Raw genomic sequence first — 19,809 nt, forward strand, 5'->3', positions numbered from 1 at the left:
CTGACTAAAGGAAAATTATTTTACATATGTACTAAATTATTATGTTATTTATATGCACTATAGTATTTGTTAAATTTTTTTCAGATATTAAGGAACGATTCACAAATTACGTGCTTTTGCTAATAGTGTGTCTAAGAAACATGGAACAGTTTTCTTGGAACCCAGGTAAGTAACTCTTAACAAATACAATGCCTTCTAATTTTCCTCGAACCAAAAAGCATACTTTTCATGGAATAAAGTGAGTGTTGCAGAAAACTTCAAAAACCTTTAGCTGTTGCACTCTCTCGGTCCAGTAGGTGGGTTGAGTGTGCTCCGTGGGTGGTGGGGACCTTTGGCTCCTCGTTTCCCACGAACCACCCGACGTCTCTAGAGCTGCGTCCCAGGGTCGGGTGGACCCTGCTGGGCACTGCAGCCGCCAAGCCTCTCGGCTTATTTTTTGTCCGTGGTGTGCTGTGGCTCTGTGAGTACAGTCTGCTCTTTCTCGTTTTAGGGGTTCACCAGGAGCCCCTAACATTTGTCTTTTACTCATTCACTGCCTATGAATTAGCATTTTGAATGAAGATAAATAGAATGTAAGCAGTAAACTTTGTTACTTATACATCTCTGAATCAAGGCTGACCAGAAGTAGTTGTGATTCCATGAATTTTCGTCAGTTCTTCAGCCAGCAGACATTCACCATGTACAGTCCGTGCTGGGCGCTGTGGCGCAGGTGCAGGGGACTGAGATAGTGAGGGACTCGGGCTCATAGACGAAGTAGACAGGTCATCGCAGTCTGGTGGCACTGAAGTGAGCTCGGTGGAAATGATCCGAGAATTTTTTATGTCTGACATTTTTGTACAGCCTTGTTCTTAAGGACGAGATAGTTTTGCAGTTTATTTAATACTCCCAATACCATGCATGTTAAGGGATTTAATACCTTCTTATTAATTTATTTAGATTCATTGCTAGTTTTCAAGTATGTGTGAAAAATCAGAAACAGATGCAGAATGAGATAAATGATCTTAGAAATACATTTCCAGACATTGTTTTCTTATAGAAACCTAAACTCAAATGATGTATCTTACAGTGGCTTGAATTCTAATCGGAACAGGTCCAAAGGCTACTTGACTTGTGGAGGCAAAGCCCCTCCTCCACACACACACCCAGATTCTATGCGTATCTGAATCCTGAGTTTGTAACCAAGGCAGCTAACAAAATGTCCATGGCAGACAGAGTAGTGGGCGTGTGTGGCTGGTCCCAGCAGAGCCCACAGGGGTCAGCAGTCCCGAAGCAGGGGTATGGTGCCGGAGGACAGCAATCCCAAAGCCTGCTGACAGCTGGATGTTTGAAGTCATGTTCTCACTTGTACTTAACTTTCAACAAATTATCTTACATTTTCTTCATCACTAATGTGCACAGAGTCTGATAAGAGGAACACATCTTTGTTGATAAATTCATCTTTCTTCCATTCTTTTTTAGTTTTTCTTAAAAAAATTTTTTAAACCAAAATACCACTTATGTAATCTTGCCTAAGCTCCCAAGATGGTGCTGAACATATAAAACCAGCACTAGCTTTTTGTGTGCCGGGCCCACTGCTCTGCATGTACATCGTCGTCTCATCTAATTCTCCTGATGGTGACGTGTAGGTATTTTATCTTGTAGCTGAGGAGACTGGCACTTAGATAATGGCCCATGTCATCTAGCCCGTCGGTGGCAGAATTTACTGTTGAAAGAGGCTCCCTGATTCCCCAAACCTCAGCGTGGCGTCAGACTCGCTGAGACGTCCTCGCCTGTCCCGCACCACTGCCTGTCACCACCGCCTCCCAGCTGCCCAGGTCCCGGACTGCCTGGTCCTCGTCAACATTTCTGACCTTTTTCTTTCTCTGTCCCACTTTTATATCCTTTTTCAAGGTCTAAGGAGGTTATTTGTTTGCATCTTTTATCAGGTACTTGGTACTAAGTTGAAGTTTTAATACATATGGTAAAGGTGAGCAAATTTGATAAATTATATCTATAAGACAGTGAAACAAATAATTGATCAATATCTTTAAGTCATAGTGACCAGGGAGGGAAAAAATATTGTCCACTTGACTTAAGCACATGTTCCTACTAGTTATTTACTGTCACACTGAGGCAGCCAGAGGGTCACAGGATTTTACAAGGAGCCTGGTCATGACAGCAATCGTCCCCTGCTGGCCCGGGAAGGCAGCCAGTGCCCTGCTCACCGCTGGGCCCCTCAGGTGGTGCTTGACACAGAGAAGGCACAGGATAAATACTTGTTGAATGACTTACCCTTTTTTTTTTTTTAGCATTGAGGGTTTTTTTTTATTTTTTAACAGTTTTTATTGAGCTACAATCATTTTTCAATGTTGTGTCGAAGAGCACAATTTTTCAGTTATACATGAACATATTATATTCATTGTCACATTTTTTTCTCTGTGAGCTACCATAAGATCTTGTGTATATTTCCCTGTGCTATACAGTATAATCTTGTTTATCTATTCTACATTTTGAAATCCCAGCCTGTCCCTTCCCACCCCCCGCCCCCTTGGCAACCACAAGTTTGTATTCTATGTCTATGATTCTGTTTCTGATTTGTATTTATGTTTTTGGGTTTTTTTTTTTAGATTCCACATATATGAGCGATCTCATATGGTATTTTTCTTTCTCTCTCTGGCTTACTTCACTTAGACTGACATTCTCCAGGACCATCCATGTTGCTGCAAATGGCGTTATGTTGTCGGTTTTTATGGCTGAATAGTATTCCGTTCTATAAATATACCACCTCTTCTCTATCCAGTCATCTGTTGATGGACATCCGTGTCTTGGCTATTGTAAACAGTGCTGCTGTGTACATTGGGGTGCAGGTGTCATCCTGAAGTAGGGAAATGACTTATCTTTTAAATTTGGCTTTTTTGATGATTAATTGAATGCTGGTTCTCTCTGTTACCACTTGTTGAAAACATTACAGTCTTGCCCTGTGGAGATTTCTGACATCTGCCATGGTGGCCTGTGATGGGATATTATGGACTCTGTTCATTCTAAGAGATTTAATTGTCTCTTTTCCCTCCACTTTATAGATCATCTCTGGGTGTTGTTTCCAGATGTCTGTATGGTGATTGCATCGGAAATCGCTGTGGATATTGTAAAACATGCCTTTATCACAAAGTTTAATGACATTACTGCAGATGTAAGTATTTCAATAAGCAATTCAATGTTTAGTGTTGACTTCTGATTAATAATAGAAAGCTGTAGAGTAGCCAGTTTAAATTTACTGCATTTATGAAGATAGTAGGAGAGTACTACCACTTTAAAGTTAGAATTATAATTTTTAATTTCTAAAAATAAATATACTACTGAAAGTACATTGTTTCAGTATTAAACAGTGGTTCCATACCTTTGGATGGAGAAATAGATTGGCCAGTAGCTGAGGTTAGGGTGTGGCTAACTGAAAATCATTATAAACTGATAATACCATCATAGTCTGTTTACTTAAGCTTTTAAAAATCACATTGTTTCTATTTAAAACATCAATCAAAACTTTTCTCTCTGGCTAGATTTTTTTTAATATTTTATGTTTAAAAATTGTTTTTTGTGTGTGATTAAGAATAGGTTTCTGATAAGCTCTAGAAGACAAGAGCCTTACGTTTTACTAGTGGAAACATTTGATGGAACATTGAGAAATTTGTTTTCTATTGTAACCAGATAGTCTGTAGAATTTCCAGAAATAGATATGTGGCTCTAGGCTCATTGTAAACAAAACATCAGCTAGTTTTCTAGTGCATTTCTCAATCCTACCTCAGGCCCAAAATGAACAGTAATGTCACCAGTTGTCTAGATTTGATTTGGATTGTACTTTGTCTTACTCTGATGCTTTTTGTTTTATTTCAAAAGGCAAAAATTTAAGTTGTAATGCAGTTGCAACTGCATCAATATGATGATTGGATTATGGGGTTTTTGAATGTTTTCATATACTTGAGTAAAATATGATTTTGCACTTTTTTTGCAAAGCACTGATAAAGTAATTTCACCCTTTACTCTTCTCAGCTTCCTCAAAGTAGAAATCCCTTTTCATGGAATCATTTTCTCAGCATCTGAAGTCAAAATCAATAGGCTTGACTTAAATACTTAGTGCAGTTTTCAGTGGAAATGATAGTTTACAAGTGCCTTCATAACCACTGTGTTCCCTAACTCAGGTTTACATCAGGCTTAACATTCATTTTTCTAAGAAGACATCATTATTGTTAGATATACAATAATAAATGTTTAAACTGTTCATTTAATTTAAAATTTCAGAATTATTTTGTATATCTTACACTACTTAAAAGAAACATTCTTCCCAAAATTCTGAACTCTCAGGATCATAATCATTGAATATTTATCCCTCTTTGAAGAGAAACCTTTAAAAGGCCTGAGAACATAACAGTTGGGGAATTGAGGCTATGTTTTACCCTTTTTGTAGGAAAGCAAATAGAGAAACACTACCCGGATGCGGCTTGGTCATTACACACTCCTCCTGGCTAGCTATTGAACATTTCATCTACAGAGTAAATCTTTCCACGTTGTATATTTGCACTGTATTAATGCTTCACTCTTACTTGCCTTTAGGTCTACAGTGAATATAGAGCCAGCCTCGCTTTTGACCTTGTTAGCAGTCGACAGAAGAATGTGAGCATTATATCAAAGACGTAGTCTGAAATTAACCAAACAGTGGTTTGATTTAGCATGGGATATTATTTAAGGGAAAGCTATCGTAAATTTAAACTTCCTACTTATCTCTGTTCTTGACACTAAATGTTTATGAAATAATAAAAATAATACTAATACTTACTAATACTTAACATTAAATAGGGTATGATTTCTGCAGCTCTGGAACAGTTATGCAACTTTGTATTTTAAACTTCTTATAAACATTCAGATTTCCATATCACTTCACTAAATTACGTAGTAGGTGCTAGGTTCTCTTCTTGCTCATGGCCTCACCTGTTTAGAACATTTACTGGTGGTGAGTGAATAGTACTTTTTAAATGCTGTTTAAATCCCATAAATCCTGTTCTCCTTTCTCCGTCTAGGCGTATACTGATTACAGTGACTCCGTGGCACGGAGGATGGGGTTCATTCCTCTCCCACTGGCTGTTCTAGTAAGTCCAGACTTTTTTCCCTTTTTTATGATGAGATGACTATCATTACATACAGAATATCAGTGAATGGATTATCAATAAGCTTGTTTCGGAAGGACTTGATATAAAAATGAAAGGTAAATGACTTAGAAGGAAATTCTGTTTTAAATTTGAAATGTAAATAGTACTATCCTTTTGGATTTTAAGTCATATTAAGGCATTATTTTATGTGATGGCTTTCCCAAAAGTGAGAATATTCATTTTTGCTCACTCATTTGGCAAAGATTCTTCTTTTTGACTGGAAATACCTAGTGGTAAGCATTGATGTGACCACTGTAATGCATATGTGTGGAAATGTAAGTTGACCCAACACTCCTAAGGGGCAGTGTGACAGTGTCACACTTTGATGAATTAATTCCAGTTCTAGGAATTTACCTAAGAAAATAGTTACAGAAGGTACATGATGATTTATAGGCAAGATTATGCACTGCAGCGGCATTGATAGTAGTAAAAATTTGGAAACAAATGGAATAGATTAAATAAATATAGTATGTTCAAATGAAGAAATATTCTGTATTCATTATAATTACTACTTATTAAATTTTTTCAAAGTTTTTACAAGGACAGTTTCTACTGATATACACAGGAAATATCATATATTTTTAAATAATAGCACTGAAATTTACTAGGTCCACCAAAAAAAATCATCTTCTTCAACTTCATCAACTTCAAATATTTTAATGAATTGCTCAGAACAGCCAGCAAATAGTTACTAGCCACATCAGGCTGTCATAATGTTAATTAAGAAGATTTGCTGGCTGCACTTAAATTTGATTATATTCCTTTTTGGCTACCTATTTTCGCATCAAAACAAATGCAACCATCTTTTTCCCAAAGGACACCTGGAGTTCTCCTATAATGCAGAGTCTCATGGAAATCAACTAAGAGATGTATAAAGAAGTTGTAGGTCATATTAACTGTATTTTAGACCAGCTTGCCTAACTTTTTTTTTAGAGGATCAGTGACCAATAGATTTGTTATTTAAATTTCAGCATGACTCTCCAGAAAACATCCTAAGTGTTTTCAACTGTATTAGTAGCTTATTTGTTATATGATAATATAGATTTCTTTTGCTTGGGAAAAGGAACTCCTAGAATTTTAGAAAAACAGGGGATTTTATAGGGTAAAATTATATGTTAAAAATTTAAGAGATTGATAAAATAGAATTTTGAATTTCTCTACGTTTGTTTCCTGCAACTGGAGAAAGGATATGTGCAGTGTGAGGACAAACATGGTTGCCTGACTTTACTTATTTTTTAAGGGATTGGTTAAGTGGTTGGATTTAAATGTGGCCCTGCTTTGCCAAATAATAATTATTTATCCAGTAACATTTTTGCCCAAAGCCTCTATTCATAATTAGTATGAATTTTTTAAATTCCTATTTTTTAGATTTTTTTTCAGTCTTTGTTTTATTCTTTAAATGAGTTTTTATAGTTGTTATACAAAAAGATTTAAGCTTAATTAATAATTGATTAGCAAAACACTTCTGGAAAATCTCCTGCAGCCTTGAAGGGGACTGTGTAGTTACGCAGCAGTGCAGCAGGTCTGTTTCACAGCTTGTTTCTCGCAGCGCCAGTGCAGCGCTGCAGCTTTGGCAGACGTCCGGGGGCCTGAGGAATATGCAGAGGCCTCAGTAGCCGAGTTAATTCTTTAACTAAGACTCGAGAGTGGCAGTGTTTCCTTCTAAATGTTACCTTAGATCCTAGAATGAATTCATAGCCAAGAAGAGTGGAATAAATCATGTATTAAGGTCTCATGGAAATTAGATTTGGACATATGTATCTTAAAGTTACCTAATAGTATGCTCGATAAAAGTGAAGTCATTTAAGCCTTGAATGTGATCATTGGTTTGCCTTTCATATTAATGAGTAAAGTTCTAGAGCCATGTTAATTCCATCACAGATGTTCGTACAACAGGTCATTTCCCCGTTAGAGACTGTGACAGAGATGGGGACTTCTGTATCAGTTTTCTCATCAGGAAATTTTACTGAACATATGGCAGTCTGCTCTGTCTGTCTCCTCCCAATTGTTCTTTTATTAAGCATTTTTAAAATATTTTAAATGTATCTTGTGATATTTATTAAGAGATTCTTCCATTTGATGATAACATTACTGGGTAAAGTCAGTCATTTTCCTTGATTTTCTGTTTTCACATAGCAGTCCTCCTATATCCCAATATATGGGCACGTTATTAAGCTGAACCTATGATGTGTAAACATTTCCCATCAATAGATCCCACCAGATTCATTCAGCAGACTTCCAAAAATAGTGCTATTACACATGTTTATGTGAGATAAGTAAGAAAATAGCTATTTAATCATAACTATCCAAAAGAAACAAATCTTCTGGCCTTCAAGTAATTAATTTTGTAATAATACTTAGTTTTTTTTTAACAGTACAAACCACCTAAGGCTCCCTTTTCTCTCTCTCCCTGCAAGTCATTGGGGGTTCTTAAAAGAGTCAAGGAACAAAGGACAGAAAAAGCAGGAATTAGGGAAACGCCCGCTCAGTGCTTCCAGCTCTGGTAGGGCCACGTGTAGCAAGATGAGTTCATTTGTATTTTCCAGAATAATTTTTTACTTTAAAAATCAGCTGATTTGCATCTCTATTAGGTACAAGTCAACATGTCATTTATGAATTAGGTATAGTGTCTGCGTTTAGAGTTAACAGTTGAACGTGGCAATAGCCACAGGTAGCCAGATTTTGATATGAATCAACAAATTTGGATTTAGACAAAGGTCACAAGTATGTGCCTGAAGTGTTAAATATATATATATTTATTTATTTATTTAAATATTAACTAATAACTGTGGTTTTATGTTTTGTTGTTTTGGTTTGTTTTTGGCTAGCTCATCAGAGTTGTTACAAGCTCAATTAAAGTGCAAGGAATCCTGTCTTACGCCTGTGTCATACTCTTCTATTTTGGGTAAGATTAACTACTCTTGAATATGCTTTGGGTCATACAGTAAAGTTTAAATGCAAGGTGTAATGGAAGTTAATAGCAACCAAATCATATTGGACCCATCCCAACTGTCCTGGGGGTCTCCCTTGAGAGCGTGTATCTCCAGATGCATTTGTGACTCAGTTAATTCTGGTTAAATTAAATCTGCTATTCGGTAGTAGGATTAACAGCACTTTAGATTTTATTTTAATCTTTTAATGTAATCATTTACTTTAAAACCCTTTTGTGCTTAGAATTTTAAGTTTCACTCATTTTCTTTTATGATAAAATCTGCCATTGCAGTCAGACATTTTTCTATGTTTAAAAAAAAACTCTTTGTTTCTACTCTGTTTGCTACATGAGTTATTTAGCACACTCTAGGCGTATGTCATCATAAACCCAAAGGAGATGCAGGACTGTAGTTCTCAGCCTGTGACTGGCTGAACTTTTATCTGCAGACTTGTTGGTCTCCTGCAGCTTATGTCTGCCTGGGAATGACAAACGGTAACAAATTCACGACTAAAACACTAAAATAGTAATAAGCAGTGTGAAGAAAATAATATAAAAAGGCGTTTTTGCCGCCACTAGTTTTCTCAAGGTGTGAATTTATGACAGTAGCCCAGCCGAGCTTTAGATTCACTTACTTCCGAGGCAGAAAGGGGTCCGTCCCTGCGCTCGCGGGCAGTGACGCACCAGGAGCTGTGCTCAGGGTCTGGGTGATTGTCAGAACTGAGTCGTCCCTCGAGGGGGGAAGGTGAGGAGAGAATAAGCCTCGCGGTGGTGACCTCAGCCGGAAATGCACCCAGAATCTGCCCCGGGGACGAAGTCTGCTTTCCAGAGACCTCTGGGTATCTCCTGCTTCATGTTTGGAGTGTGTTTTCTACACTGCCCTCTGCCCAATAACTGGCCTGGCAGGACAGTCACTTCTTACTGTCTACACCGAGCCCGTAGGTCGGGAAGAAGCTTCCCACAGCTTCAGTGCCCCGTTCAGGCAGCACGGCTGATTTCAGTGATGCCCAGAGCAAGAAAGAGTTCAGATCAGACTGTGTGCCATTTACTGGTTTCCGTCTGAATGAACATAGAAATCCTTTACTAGGTTAAGGAGACTCTTTTCAGTTTTTTGCCATGAAAAAACACGAGGTCCTCCTTCCTGGCACAAATGCTCCCTCCGCCCTCCAGAGTTCTTCTCAGCGTTGTTCCTGGTTTATCTCTGCTCTACTGGGCATAGAGTGGGCAGGGACAGCCCAGGAAGGGGCTGGCAGTGATGAGAAGGGAGGGAACCCCTGGAGGCTTCTGAGCAGAGGAGGGGCAGGGTCCATCTGGCTTTTTGCAAGGGCCACCCTGGCTGGTGTGCTGAGAATGACTGGAGTGTAGCGAGAAGAGAAGCAAGGTCAGCCAAGTCATGAGCTGTACAGTCGTCCAGGGAGAGGACCGTGGCTGGGTTTGGGTGGCAAGAATCTGTCAGCTGGTGTTTATGTGAAAGCGGAGGTGGACGAGACCTGCTGATGAATTGATTGGGTGGGAGGTGGGGAAACAGGAAAAATCAAATGTGATTAGAGTTTGTGGCCCAAGCAGTCAGGGTAGAGGAAGTACCACTTACTGGGAGGGGGAAGCCTCTGAGAGATACACGTGGGACTGGGTTGGGTTTTTTGGAGGATTGGAATTGGGATCGAGAGTTCCGATTTGGCTTTACTACCTTGCAGTCCTACTAGCCACTCCTTAGGCAGTGTCGAGGACGCGGTGGCAGGGCTGAGGGATGAGTTCAGGGGGAAGTTGGGATTGGCGGTCAGTCTGGAGGTGTGACGCCCGCAAGCGGAGGGTCCGCTCAGCCTTGGATCTGTGTTTGCATCCGTACCCTTGGAGTTGGGAGGCCGGGGACAGTGAAGGAAGCCTGTTTGCATCTTGCTTTGACCTTCTGCCAGGCTCCTCCTCAGACTTGCCCTCACCGACCTTCAATGTCCTGTTATTGCCTGGAGTTCATCTCAAGAGTAAGAAATGGCCACCCACGTCTTCACTTGCTGAACTAGCCATGGGGTCCTTGGTGCTGTGTCATTCACAGGCCCCTATTTGTGAGAAAATAGCAATGTGAAGAATTTTTTCAAAATTTTTTGCCAGATTTGTTTCAAATGCCTAAAAATGTTGTGTACCTTTTGGCCCAGAAATCCCACTTCTGTGATTATTGGTATTTTGGAATTTATCTTAAGGAAACATGGATTTAATAAAGTTCTGTTAGCCAGAAACTTTTTAATAGAAGCTAAATATTAGAAATAACCTAAAGAATCAGAAATTAAGGGCTTTGGGGGCCTTTGTTATATGATAACCAGGACAGTGAAATGTTCTGAGACCATTAAGATCATGGCACCGAGGAACACCAGCAGGCTGGGAGAATGCTCATGATGTGTTGTCTTGTGGTAGTAAGGTACAAACTAGTTGGCATTTCTGTGTGCCCAGCACTGTTCTGAGCACCTGACTGAAATACACCCCCCCTTTAAGGATTAACTGGTCAAGAAATCCACTCAGGTCCACACCGTACCTAAGCAGTGGAGTCAGGATTCAAACTCATACACTTGGCCCTGAGTCTTTACTCTAAACTCCAGTCCCCTACTGTCTTCTAAAGGGACCCATTTCTGAACAGTGCAAATAGATGTGCACTCAGAGCAGAAATAACTGGAAGATAATAAACTAAACGTCGCAGTGATTAGCAGTGGACTGTGGGATTGTGAGTTTTTTCTTGGTTAGTCTGCATTTGCTAACTGTATTTGTTTTTTAATAAGGGAATAAATGTTAAATAACTTAGTACAAATAGGACTTCTGAGTGAGATAAGTTTCTTCTTAAAATGAGAACTAAGGAGTTTATCAGAAATTTTCCCCCGTTGTCAAAGACGCCTCGGGAGAGGGCTTTGCGTACGGACCTCGTCCGTCTCAGACTCCGCCCAGCGATGCCCGGCCCCTCCCCGCGCCCTCCGCCCTCTCATCAGCGGTGGAGGTCATGGCGTTCACCGAGGCTGAGATGAGTTCCAGCAGTGGATGGGTGTTTCCTTCTGGTTTTAGGTTGATCTCCCTGAAAGTACTTAACAGCATTGTCCTGCTGGGAAAGTCCTGCCAGTACGTGAAGGAAGCCAAGATGGAAGAAAAGTTGTTCAACCCTCCCCCAGCCGGCGCTGCGGGCAAACCGTGCAGTAAATCGCAAAGTAAATGTAAACCCTCTCAAGGTAGGTTGAGTCCTTCTTACCACTCCTGTGAAACATTATCTAAAGAATTAATTGTCGGAACTCTACATCATAAGAAAAGAAAAATCACTTTTCAGTCAGCTTCTAGCAGCGCTTTCAAGATTTGACTTCACTTTGCTTGGTTGCCGACTGTTAGTGTTTACGCCGCAGAGGTCCTGGCAGGTGCCCCTGCGCACCGCTCCGCCTTTACGTTCATCCTCGCCGCGCAGAGGGGCTGTTGGGCCGCTGTCACCTGGCCGGTCCAGGGATGCGGCCTGGGGGAAGGGCCGAGCTCGGCTGCCGGGAGCTGGGCAGAAAGGGTGGGTCAATGTGCGCGGTGGCGGGAAGTGCTGTCGGGAAGCTAAAGGGGGTCGGGAAAGGGGACGCGGGAGGGGGAACCGGGGGCACTCCCCGGCCGAGGAGAGGACGTCCGAGCAGAGATGGCGGAGCCTTCCCGGGAGGAGCCGCCCAGGCAGAGGCCAGCACGCACCTGCACGGGCCCAGGGTGGGGCGTGCCTGGCACGTCGAGGGACAGCAGGGGACAGGGAGGGTGGAGTGGCGTCTGGAGGAGGCGTCGAAGGGGCCGCCCAGGGCTCCGGGTCACCCAGGCTCTTGTGAGGACCTTGGCTTTGACTGCATGAGAAGGAGTCGTTGCAGGGCTTGGAGCAGAGGAGTGACGCGGCCCAGCAGACATTTTTAAAGGGTTATTTCTCAGTCTTGGTGGAAAACAGACTCAAGGAAGGCGAGCCCAAAGGCGGAGGCCGGCGGGGAGGCTGCCGGGCGCGGAGCTCGGGTCAGCGCGTGAGCGGGAGCCCGGACTCCGCCTCCGGGAGAGCAGGGGCCAGTGTTCACTGCTCAGGTCTGGCAGCGATCGTATTGGGGCTTGGTTTTATGGGACGGCGTTTGTTACACAGCTAAGGGTGTTATTTGTGCGATATGATCCACATAATTAATAGCTTCTGTGTAAAACTCTGGGTGACAGACAGACGGAGTGCAGCCTCTGAGTTTCCTCACTGACTGCGGTGCTTGTGCAGCGTGCTGTTTGGCTATTACTCGCCTGATCCAAAAGCGTGACTGATAGACGCCTTTTTTAACTATATTGGTAAACCTGTGTTTATTTTAAGTTGGGGGAAAATCCTCTAATTATGTGAATCTGTTTTTCCACAGAAGAAAACCTGTCTGCTTCGGTCACCAGCCAGCCTATTCATCAAAAGGAAAATGTCGTACCACTGCTTGTGACAAGCAATTCTGATCAGTTTCTGACGACGCCAGATGGTGATGAGAAGGACATAACACAAGAAAACTCTGAGCTAAAACACAGATCCTCAAAGAAAGATTTGTTAGAGATAGACAGGTTCACAATTTGTGGAAACCGAATTGACTGAATTCTGTGGCTCCTTGTGCCAAAGAGGCAGAGTCCTGGGGTGGCAAATGCTGTAATACCAGGACGGACAGATGCTAAAAGTGGCACTTACATATTTATTTAAAAACTTAAGTTATTAATGGAAAGCAAATCTCAGTGTCCTTCCTCCAGTCGCGTGGTCCGGCTGAAGGTCGGGTCACGTGGGCCAGCCGGCAGTGACCTCCGGCCTTGACTCTGGAAAACTTGACACACGGGGAAAAGTTGCTCCTGCTTGGCGAAGTGGCAGAGTCACCCCCGGCCCGACGGGAGCAGCCTCAGAATCACTTCTGCTTTGTCGGTCTGTGCTTCCAGAACATCAGATTTTGCCTTGAGTCCCTTTCAGTATAAGGATATTCCTGGAAACCTGTGAAGCTCTTACCACGGCGCTCCCTTGCCAGCCTCACTCTATTTCCACAAGCAGTTTTCAGACGTCATTTCATCTGCCAAAGCGTTAAAAAAAGAATAAACTTAAGTCAAGATAAATGTTCTTACCACCAGAATAATCTTTGAAGATGTATCTGAATTAATCAGAATAAAAGGCTACCTTAAATAAGACATAATGAATAGTAGCATTTTATAGGAGAAAAAAAAACTTTAAGCCAGTTTATTTAAAAAATATTCAGTAATGAAGGTTATGCATCACTGAGAAAATGTTTCATACTCTGTACAGCCAAACATGAGCTGTGTATTGTTTAATTACAGTGGCTAAAATAGAAATTCCCTTTAAAAAAGGCACTTTTTATACTGAAAAAGCAGAGCAGTGTTAACTTTAATGTATAATTAACTGGTTTCACTTCAAAACTAATTGCTTCATAAATTGTTACAGTTAAAAGGATTTGGTGTTGAACAGGCTGTCAGTGTACAGAATTCAAAGGTATCAACTTTAACTGGGTTTTCAAAGTAAGTTTTACAGTCAATATCCTAAGTGGACGGGACATCGTCTCTCTTGGGCTTAGAGAATGTGCTCGGCTTTCCATCTGTGCACATGTGCTGGGGATGGGCAAGCTGTGTTGGGGGGGAAGTAAATGGAGTGTTTGGGACATGTGTCTGTGTATGTGTGTGGATGTTGGGAACAGCAGCTAAAAGATGATTTTTGGTTTTATTTGAGATCAAGATTCCATTTCTGCTTAATTACTAGTCTGTGGCCTGCATTATAGGACAAGTTACTTTCCACCACATTTTATCTTGAGAAACCTTTCTGCATTTTTATAAAAATTCTACGATGTCTAATTTCAGGACATCCAGATGTCACTGTTAACTGTTACTCCCTTTGATGTTTTTCCATTTTGAAGTTCAGCTCTCATGCTGATTATTTCTGGCATATGACGTGCAGAAGGTTAAGTTTAGGTGATTTGTCTATTTCCTGGATGAAATGCAAAGCAAGCTTTAATTTGGCTTGTTCATTTGAAAAACAAAAGTGAATTTTAATGTTTTGCATTAAAGCTGAAGAAATCTGAAGATTAATGTTCACATAGGGTAAAAAGAGGAAATTGTACAAAAACAGTTTTGTGAAACCAGGAAGTATTTTAAGTTAAAAATGAAAGACTTTAAATTGCTCTGTATGTGTCAGTGAAGCCCCATTTTTAAATTAGTCTCTTTTCCGTCTTCTCTTCACCATAAGGAACAGTATCCATGAGGAATGGGAATAGTCTGGGGAAAACTTGGCCAAACATAGCCCTCATCAGAGCAAGAATATGATTTGGGTATATCTTCCAATTCAGCTTGAATTACTCTGTTGTGCTGTCATTTTCGGGAGATTTTTTTCTTTTCCAGAATATATTGGGAGTTTGGAATGATGTTCATTTCTTCTGTTAAAATGGCATTCAGTACTAATTTTATAAGTGCATCTTGTGTGAAACTCAATAAATTCAATTTTGTAATCTTTTTTAAAAAGGTCACTGAATTTATTTTAATAGTATTTACTGCTATATTTGCTGGAGTAAATTTCCCACTCTGGTAAGAATTCATTTCCAAGTGACAGGACTAATTCACATTATTCTTTTGGTTTTAATGGGAGCAAAATGTTTGATTTTTGTCTTTAAAAAAAATAGGCTTGTTCTTGATCATAGGCAATTTAATGTCTCTCAGCAAATTAAGGTACTTCATTTTACAGGTGTTTTGAATGTCACACTGTGCTTTTCCACATCTGGGAGTCAAAGTTGACAGTGCTTTGGTTAAAAAAAAAACCGAAGTCACATTCATTAGCTGTTTCTTTGGGATAGAAGTATAAATACCAAGGGTCTTTCAGAACTGGTCCAGATTTTCTTTGTACTTTGTACTTTTGTAGTCTGGCTGGCATTTAGACTTTCTGCTCTATACATATACATGCAAGAATCTTGTTATGTATATTTAGAGCTTCAGAAATGTTCCTGCCATTTCTGGTAACCCAGCAGAGAAGGATGTAAAGTCACAAAATAACTTAAAGTCACTGCATTTCGATAGGTTTCAGTCCCATCTATCCATGGAGGTTTGTCAGTCATCTGAGTGTCGGGAATTGCTCTAGGTGCTGGAACCAGCAGTGGGCAAGTCCCTCCCTCCCAGGGGAGACTGGGAGTAACAAGGCAGAGGTAACCGCTGCTGGAGGCAAGTCGGGTGATGACCAAAGGCCCCTCGGGTTTATTTCCGTTTTGAAATATATTTCTTTAACTTTTTAACAAAAATCTGATTTTTTTTCCTATTGGATTTGCTTAAAATCAAGCACTAGTATAGCAGTTTCACACTGCTTCTATAAAACAAAGACAAAAACACTTTTGCACTAAATACTGCTGGTTGTCCACCAGCATCTTCTGTTGCATAAGCAGAGTTGTCACTGGGCTCGCAGCTGCCTGGCTGGGGACTGCGTTCCCTTGTCCCTCTTGCTGAGACATGTGGCCAGGTGACTAATCTCACCAAGAGATGGAAGCTGAAGGGCATATACCATCACGAGGCCCCTCCACCAGTCCCCGTCCCACCAGCTGGACCCTAGAGGAGGTGTGCCCTCACCCCAGCCTTGCAGATCCACGCATGGGGCCTCCTGGGTCCCAGAACGCCTTTGCGAGTGGAGTTGTCATCAGCTTGGAGCCCTCAGATTAGACTGTACGAGAGAGAGATCTACATGCCTTTGGCTCTGAGCCACTGAATCTGAAAGTTCTGTATCACAGCCCACATTCATACATGGAAATCTAGAAGGGCTATTTCGGGAGCTTCACATAAAGGAGTGGATGTGAGACCTAACGTCCTTGAACACATGCTTCTGAAAATACTCTTTGGATGTTTACTATTAGTTGTTTATAGGGAAAAAGGTAAAACGACCGCGCCCCTCTTACTCAGCGGTCGGACCTCCAGCACCCTGGGCCATCACGACCTGAACATCACAGTGTTGACAAGTGGCCAAGTACTGTTTGTTCGCGTCTCTACAGAGCAGGCGGGCCTTGCCCCTTGTCTCTCAGGAAGTTGTGTATACAGTAAGCGTAGACTGTGAGTACAGCCTGACAGCATAGAAATTTGGAAATAAAAGTTCATGTATCAATCAGCAAAATCATGATCATCTGGGGCCAGTTTGAGGCAAATGGTACTGTGCACGTGGCGGCTGAGACGCGATCCCTGTGTCAGTGCAGGGTGCTACTCGGCACCCAGTGTGCCCGAGGCACCTGGGGTGGTTTAGATTATGTTGAATCTGATTAAGGAGGAATGGGAACAGTTGAGAGGGGAAGTCATTAAAAAAAGGAAATCGATGTGGTAAGGGAGTTGGCAGTTCTGAGAAGTTTGCTTAGGAGCAGTGGGTGCAGCTGCACGGAGCAAACACGACCTCGCTCTTCCCAGTCTCAGTAAGAAAAGGAAGTCAATGCGCATGGCAGGTTGAAAGTCGTTTCAACTGCATCCCTTAAAAAAGAAGGGAAGGTATCTGCACAATGTACTTTGCCTTTTAACAGCCTTCTTTTTGGCAGATGAGGAAACTGAAGGTCTTGAGGGTACACTTGGCACATTTTTAAGGGAATTAAATCAGGAATGACCGTATATAAGCTCTTGAGGAGTGAATCCCCTGCAAAACATGTTACTTTTGAAACTGCAAGTACTTTCAACAAGCATATTTCCATTTCATTTTAGGTATTCGACATAAAAATCTAAATACCAGGGAAAGTCAGAGATAGCTATAACGTCAGGGGGTTAACTAGATATAAGCGAAATATGACAAACACACAAATAGCTTGGTGGACTTGATGTGACAGATGTCACTGGCACAGTCACCGTGCACAGCACAGAACTGAATGAGTTGTGCTCTCTGCTCAGAGTTTGTCCGCTGTCTGGTGGGGGGACCACCTGCTGAGGTAAGTGCTACCACAAACATCAGTGCAGGTGGCAGCAGAACGTCTCATTCAGACGTTTCGCCGTGTTCACTGCAGCCCAGCATCTTGTACAGTTCCCGGCACATGGATGCGGCCAATGAATATTCATTGAATGAATAAATGTATTGGATGCATCACCTCACTGTGGAGGATGTGCACTTGGGCAGCTTTGAAAAAGAGTTGGAATTAAGTGGGTTTAAAAAAAAGAAAGGTAGGGCAAGCCAGAAATAAACAAAGGAGGAAAGAGCACAGCAATGTCTTCCGGCACATGTCTTCACCCACTCGGGATGTTACCGAAGGCAAGTTCGTGTGCCCGCCGCTCCATGAGGCCAAACAAACTGAAACATCGAAATCTGGAGCAGAGAAAGGTTTATTGCAGGGTTGAGCAAGGAGGATGGGGTTGCTTATGCCCAAGAAAACCCCGAACTCCCTGAAGGGTTTCAGCAAAGCATATTTATAGACCAGATGAGGGAGGGGGTCGCAGGGTGCATGATCAGCTCATGCACAAATCTCTGATTGGTTGATGTGGAGGGAACAGGGCAGTCAACACTATCAACCCCTGGGCGCCGGAAGGTCTGGGGGCTACGCCTTCTCAATCATCAAGTAATTTCTTCCCTTTAGTGATGGTTTTAAGCTTCTGAAAAACTCAGGAAATATACATGAGATACTATTATCCAGGTGCTTCAGAGAGGAGCTGCAGCAGAGCATATAGGGGAGGAGTCTGAACCTGGAAGGCCCCACAGGGTCCTGCTCCGTTACAGGGATCTGTATCTGAGCGCCTAGTAGGTGCCAACCATCACGCTGAGAATTTGAGGAAGAATAGCTTCGTCCTGGGGGGAACTTGGAGAAGGAAGCAGTCGCTAGATCTTGGAGAGATTTTAATGCCTTACCAGGAATCTTAACTTGATCCTGTAGGCAAAGGGGGGAGCTCAAGTGCAGCTTTAAATTGCATTGTTCTAACTATCAAATGAGATGGAAAATGAAAGAAAAAAAAAAACCCAAATGAAAAAACAAAACTGCAGGCATACATCGTTTTATTGTGCCTCGCAGATACTGCATTTTTTACAAATTGAAGGTTTGGGCCGTGCAACAAGTGAGTCTATCAGCACCATTTTTCCAACAGTATTTGCTCACTTCATGTCTCTGTGTCACATTTTGGTAATTCTCAAAATATTTCAAACCCTTCACCAAAAAGATTACAACTTGCTGGAGGCTCAGATTATGGTTAGCATTTTCTAGCAATAAAATGTTTTTTAATTAAGGTATGCACATTTTTTCATTTTTTTACTGAGGTATAGTCAGTTGACAGTGTGTCAATTTCTAGCGTACATCATGTTTCAGTCATAAATATGCATACAATCTTTTTTTTAATACACTGCTATTGCACACTTAGTAGACTACAGTATAAAATAAACATAACTTTTAGATTTACTGGGAAACCAAAAAATGTGTGCCTCGGTTTATTGAGGGACTGGCTTCACTGCGGCGATCCAGCACTGAAACTGCAGGAAAAAAATCTCCGAAGCGCCGGCATACTTTGTAAACAACAAAGTGTTATATAACTTGCCCAAGATCACACAGGTAGCACATTATCAGAGCAGGAAGTTAAACCCCTCCCCTAACTAGAAAACCCGTGCTTTCAACCTCTGTGCTCTCTGCTGCTGTGAAAAGAGGGAGAAGCAGAGGCAGAGAGACCCCTTCAGCAGGCAACTGCGGTCCTCCACACCAGAGGAGCAGGGGGTAAGGGATGGGGAGTGTGGTGACCTTGTGATGTTGGATGTCTAGGATGTTGACCCCTCTAGGAAGTCCGAGGAGGGCTAGCTGGCTGAGCGGTGTTGGGTCAGGGACTCCTGTGTGACACTGCAAACCTCAGTCTGCTCATCTGTAAATCGGGCTTGATCATCTTCTCAGGGTTGTTTGGAGGAGCGAAGAAGATAATGCATCTAAAACTTAGTGTGTAAATGATAAAGCGCTATACAAACCTAAGCTGTGCCACCCATCATTCCCCGAGGTCTCACAGCCCGGATGAGTGGTCCTCAAAGTCTGGCGCCAGACCAGCTGCATCCCATCACCTGGGAACATGTTAGAAATGCAGATTCTTGGCCCCTTCCCAGCCCTGCTGAATCCAAAACTCTGGGAGAGGGGCCCGACAATCTTTTTACAGCCCTCCAGGTGATGGGCATGCACGTTCAAGTTTGAGGCCCCGTGGCCAAGAACCATCCCCTGTCTAGGATCTGGACCTCAGAAGTTCGGCGCCAAAACCAACTCCATCTGCTTTTCCCAAGGTAAAGACTGAAGAGCCTAAAATAGGATTTGGGGAATGACGCGGGGGTGGAGGGAGCCCCACCCACCCCGGGGAGCCCCACCCACCCCTGCCATCGAGAGCGGGGTTGGGGAGGATCCGTGGACTGAGGTGGTGGCCCCCAACGAGCAAATCATGGGAAGCCCAGGCACCGGCTACATTCTTTATCCTCCAGCAGGAAGTCTTAACTCCTCTGCAGAGCTCAGGGCTGCTGCAGGAGGTGGGGCGGGTGAAGGGGTGCAGGGGCCCAGGAACAAGGGAGTTGGGATACCAGGGCCAGGGGGGACAGTGGATCAGGAGAGAAGGGGAGTGGCTCAGGTGAAGGATGCTGGGGATTGGCAGGGATTCGGGGACCAGAGGAGGGTCTAGGGGGTCAGGTGTGGGGACCGAGGATCTCCAAGGGGTCACAGGGAGTCTGCATTGCAGAAGGTCTGGGGCACAGCGGGGTTCAGTGGACACCCCCACTTGAAA

At 42.5% G+C, this 19,809-nt stretch overlaps 1 protein-coding gene across 1 annotated transcript in view; it reads left to right on the plus strand.

Moving 5' to 3' along the window:
- TAPT1 (transmembrane anterior posterior transformation 1) overlaps positions 1–14,595 on the plus strand; it is a 59,409-nt gene extending 44,814 nt beyond the window's left edge. The window contains exons 8-14 of the mRNA XM_072945983.1: positions 85–165; positions 3,060–3,169; positions 4,588–4,647; positions 5,052–5,120; positions 8,009–8,085; positions 11,152–11,312; positions 12,477–14,595. Coding sequence (XP_072802084.1) covers positions 85–165; positions 3,060–3,169; positions 4,588–4,647; positions 5,052–5,120; positions 8,009–8,085; positions 11,152–11,312; positions 12,477–12,694 — 776 coding nt within the window. The 3' untranslated portion in view covers positions 12,695–14,595. The remainder of the gene's footprint in view (positions 1–84; positions 166–3,059; positions 3,170–4,587; positions 4,648–5,051; positions 5,121–8,008; positions 8,086–11,151; positions 11,313–12,476) is intronic.
- The last annotated feature ends 5,214 nt before the right edge of the window (positions 14,596–19,809 follow it).

Source organism: Vicugna pacos, chromosome 2, assembly GCF_048564905.1.
Source record: "Vicugna pacos chromosome 2, VicPac4, whole genome shotgun sequence".
Lineage (NCBI taxonomy): Eukaryota > Metazoa > Chordata > Mammalia > Artiodactyla > Camelidae > Vicugna > Vicugna pacos.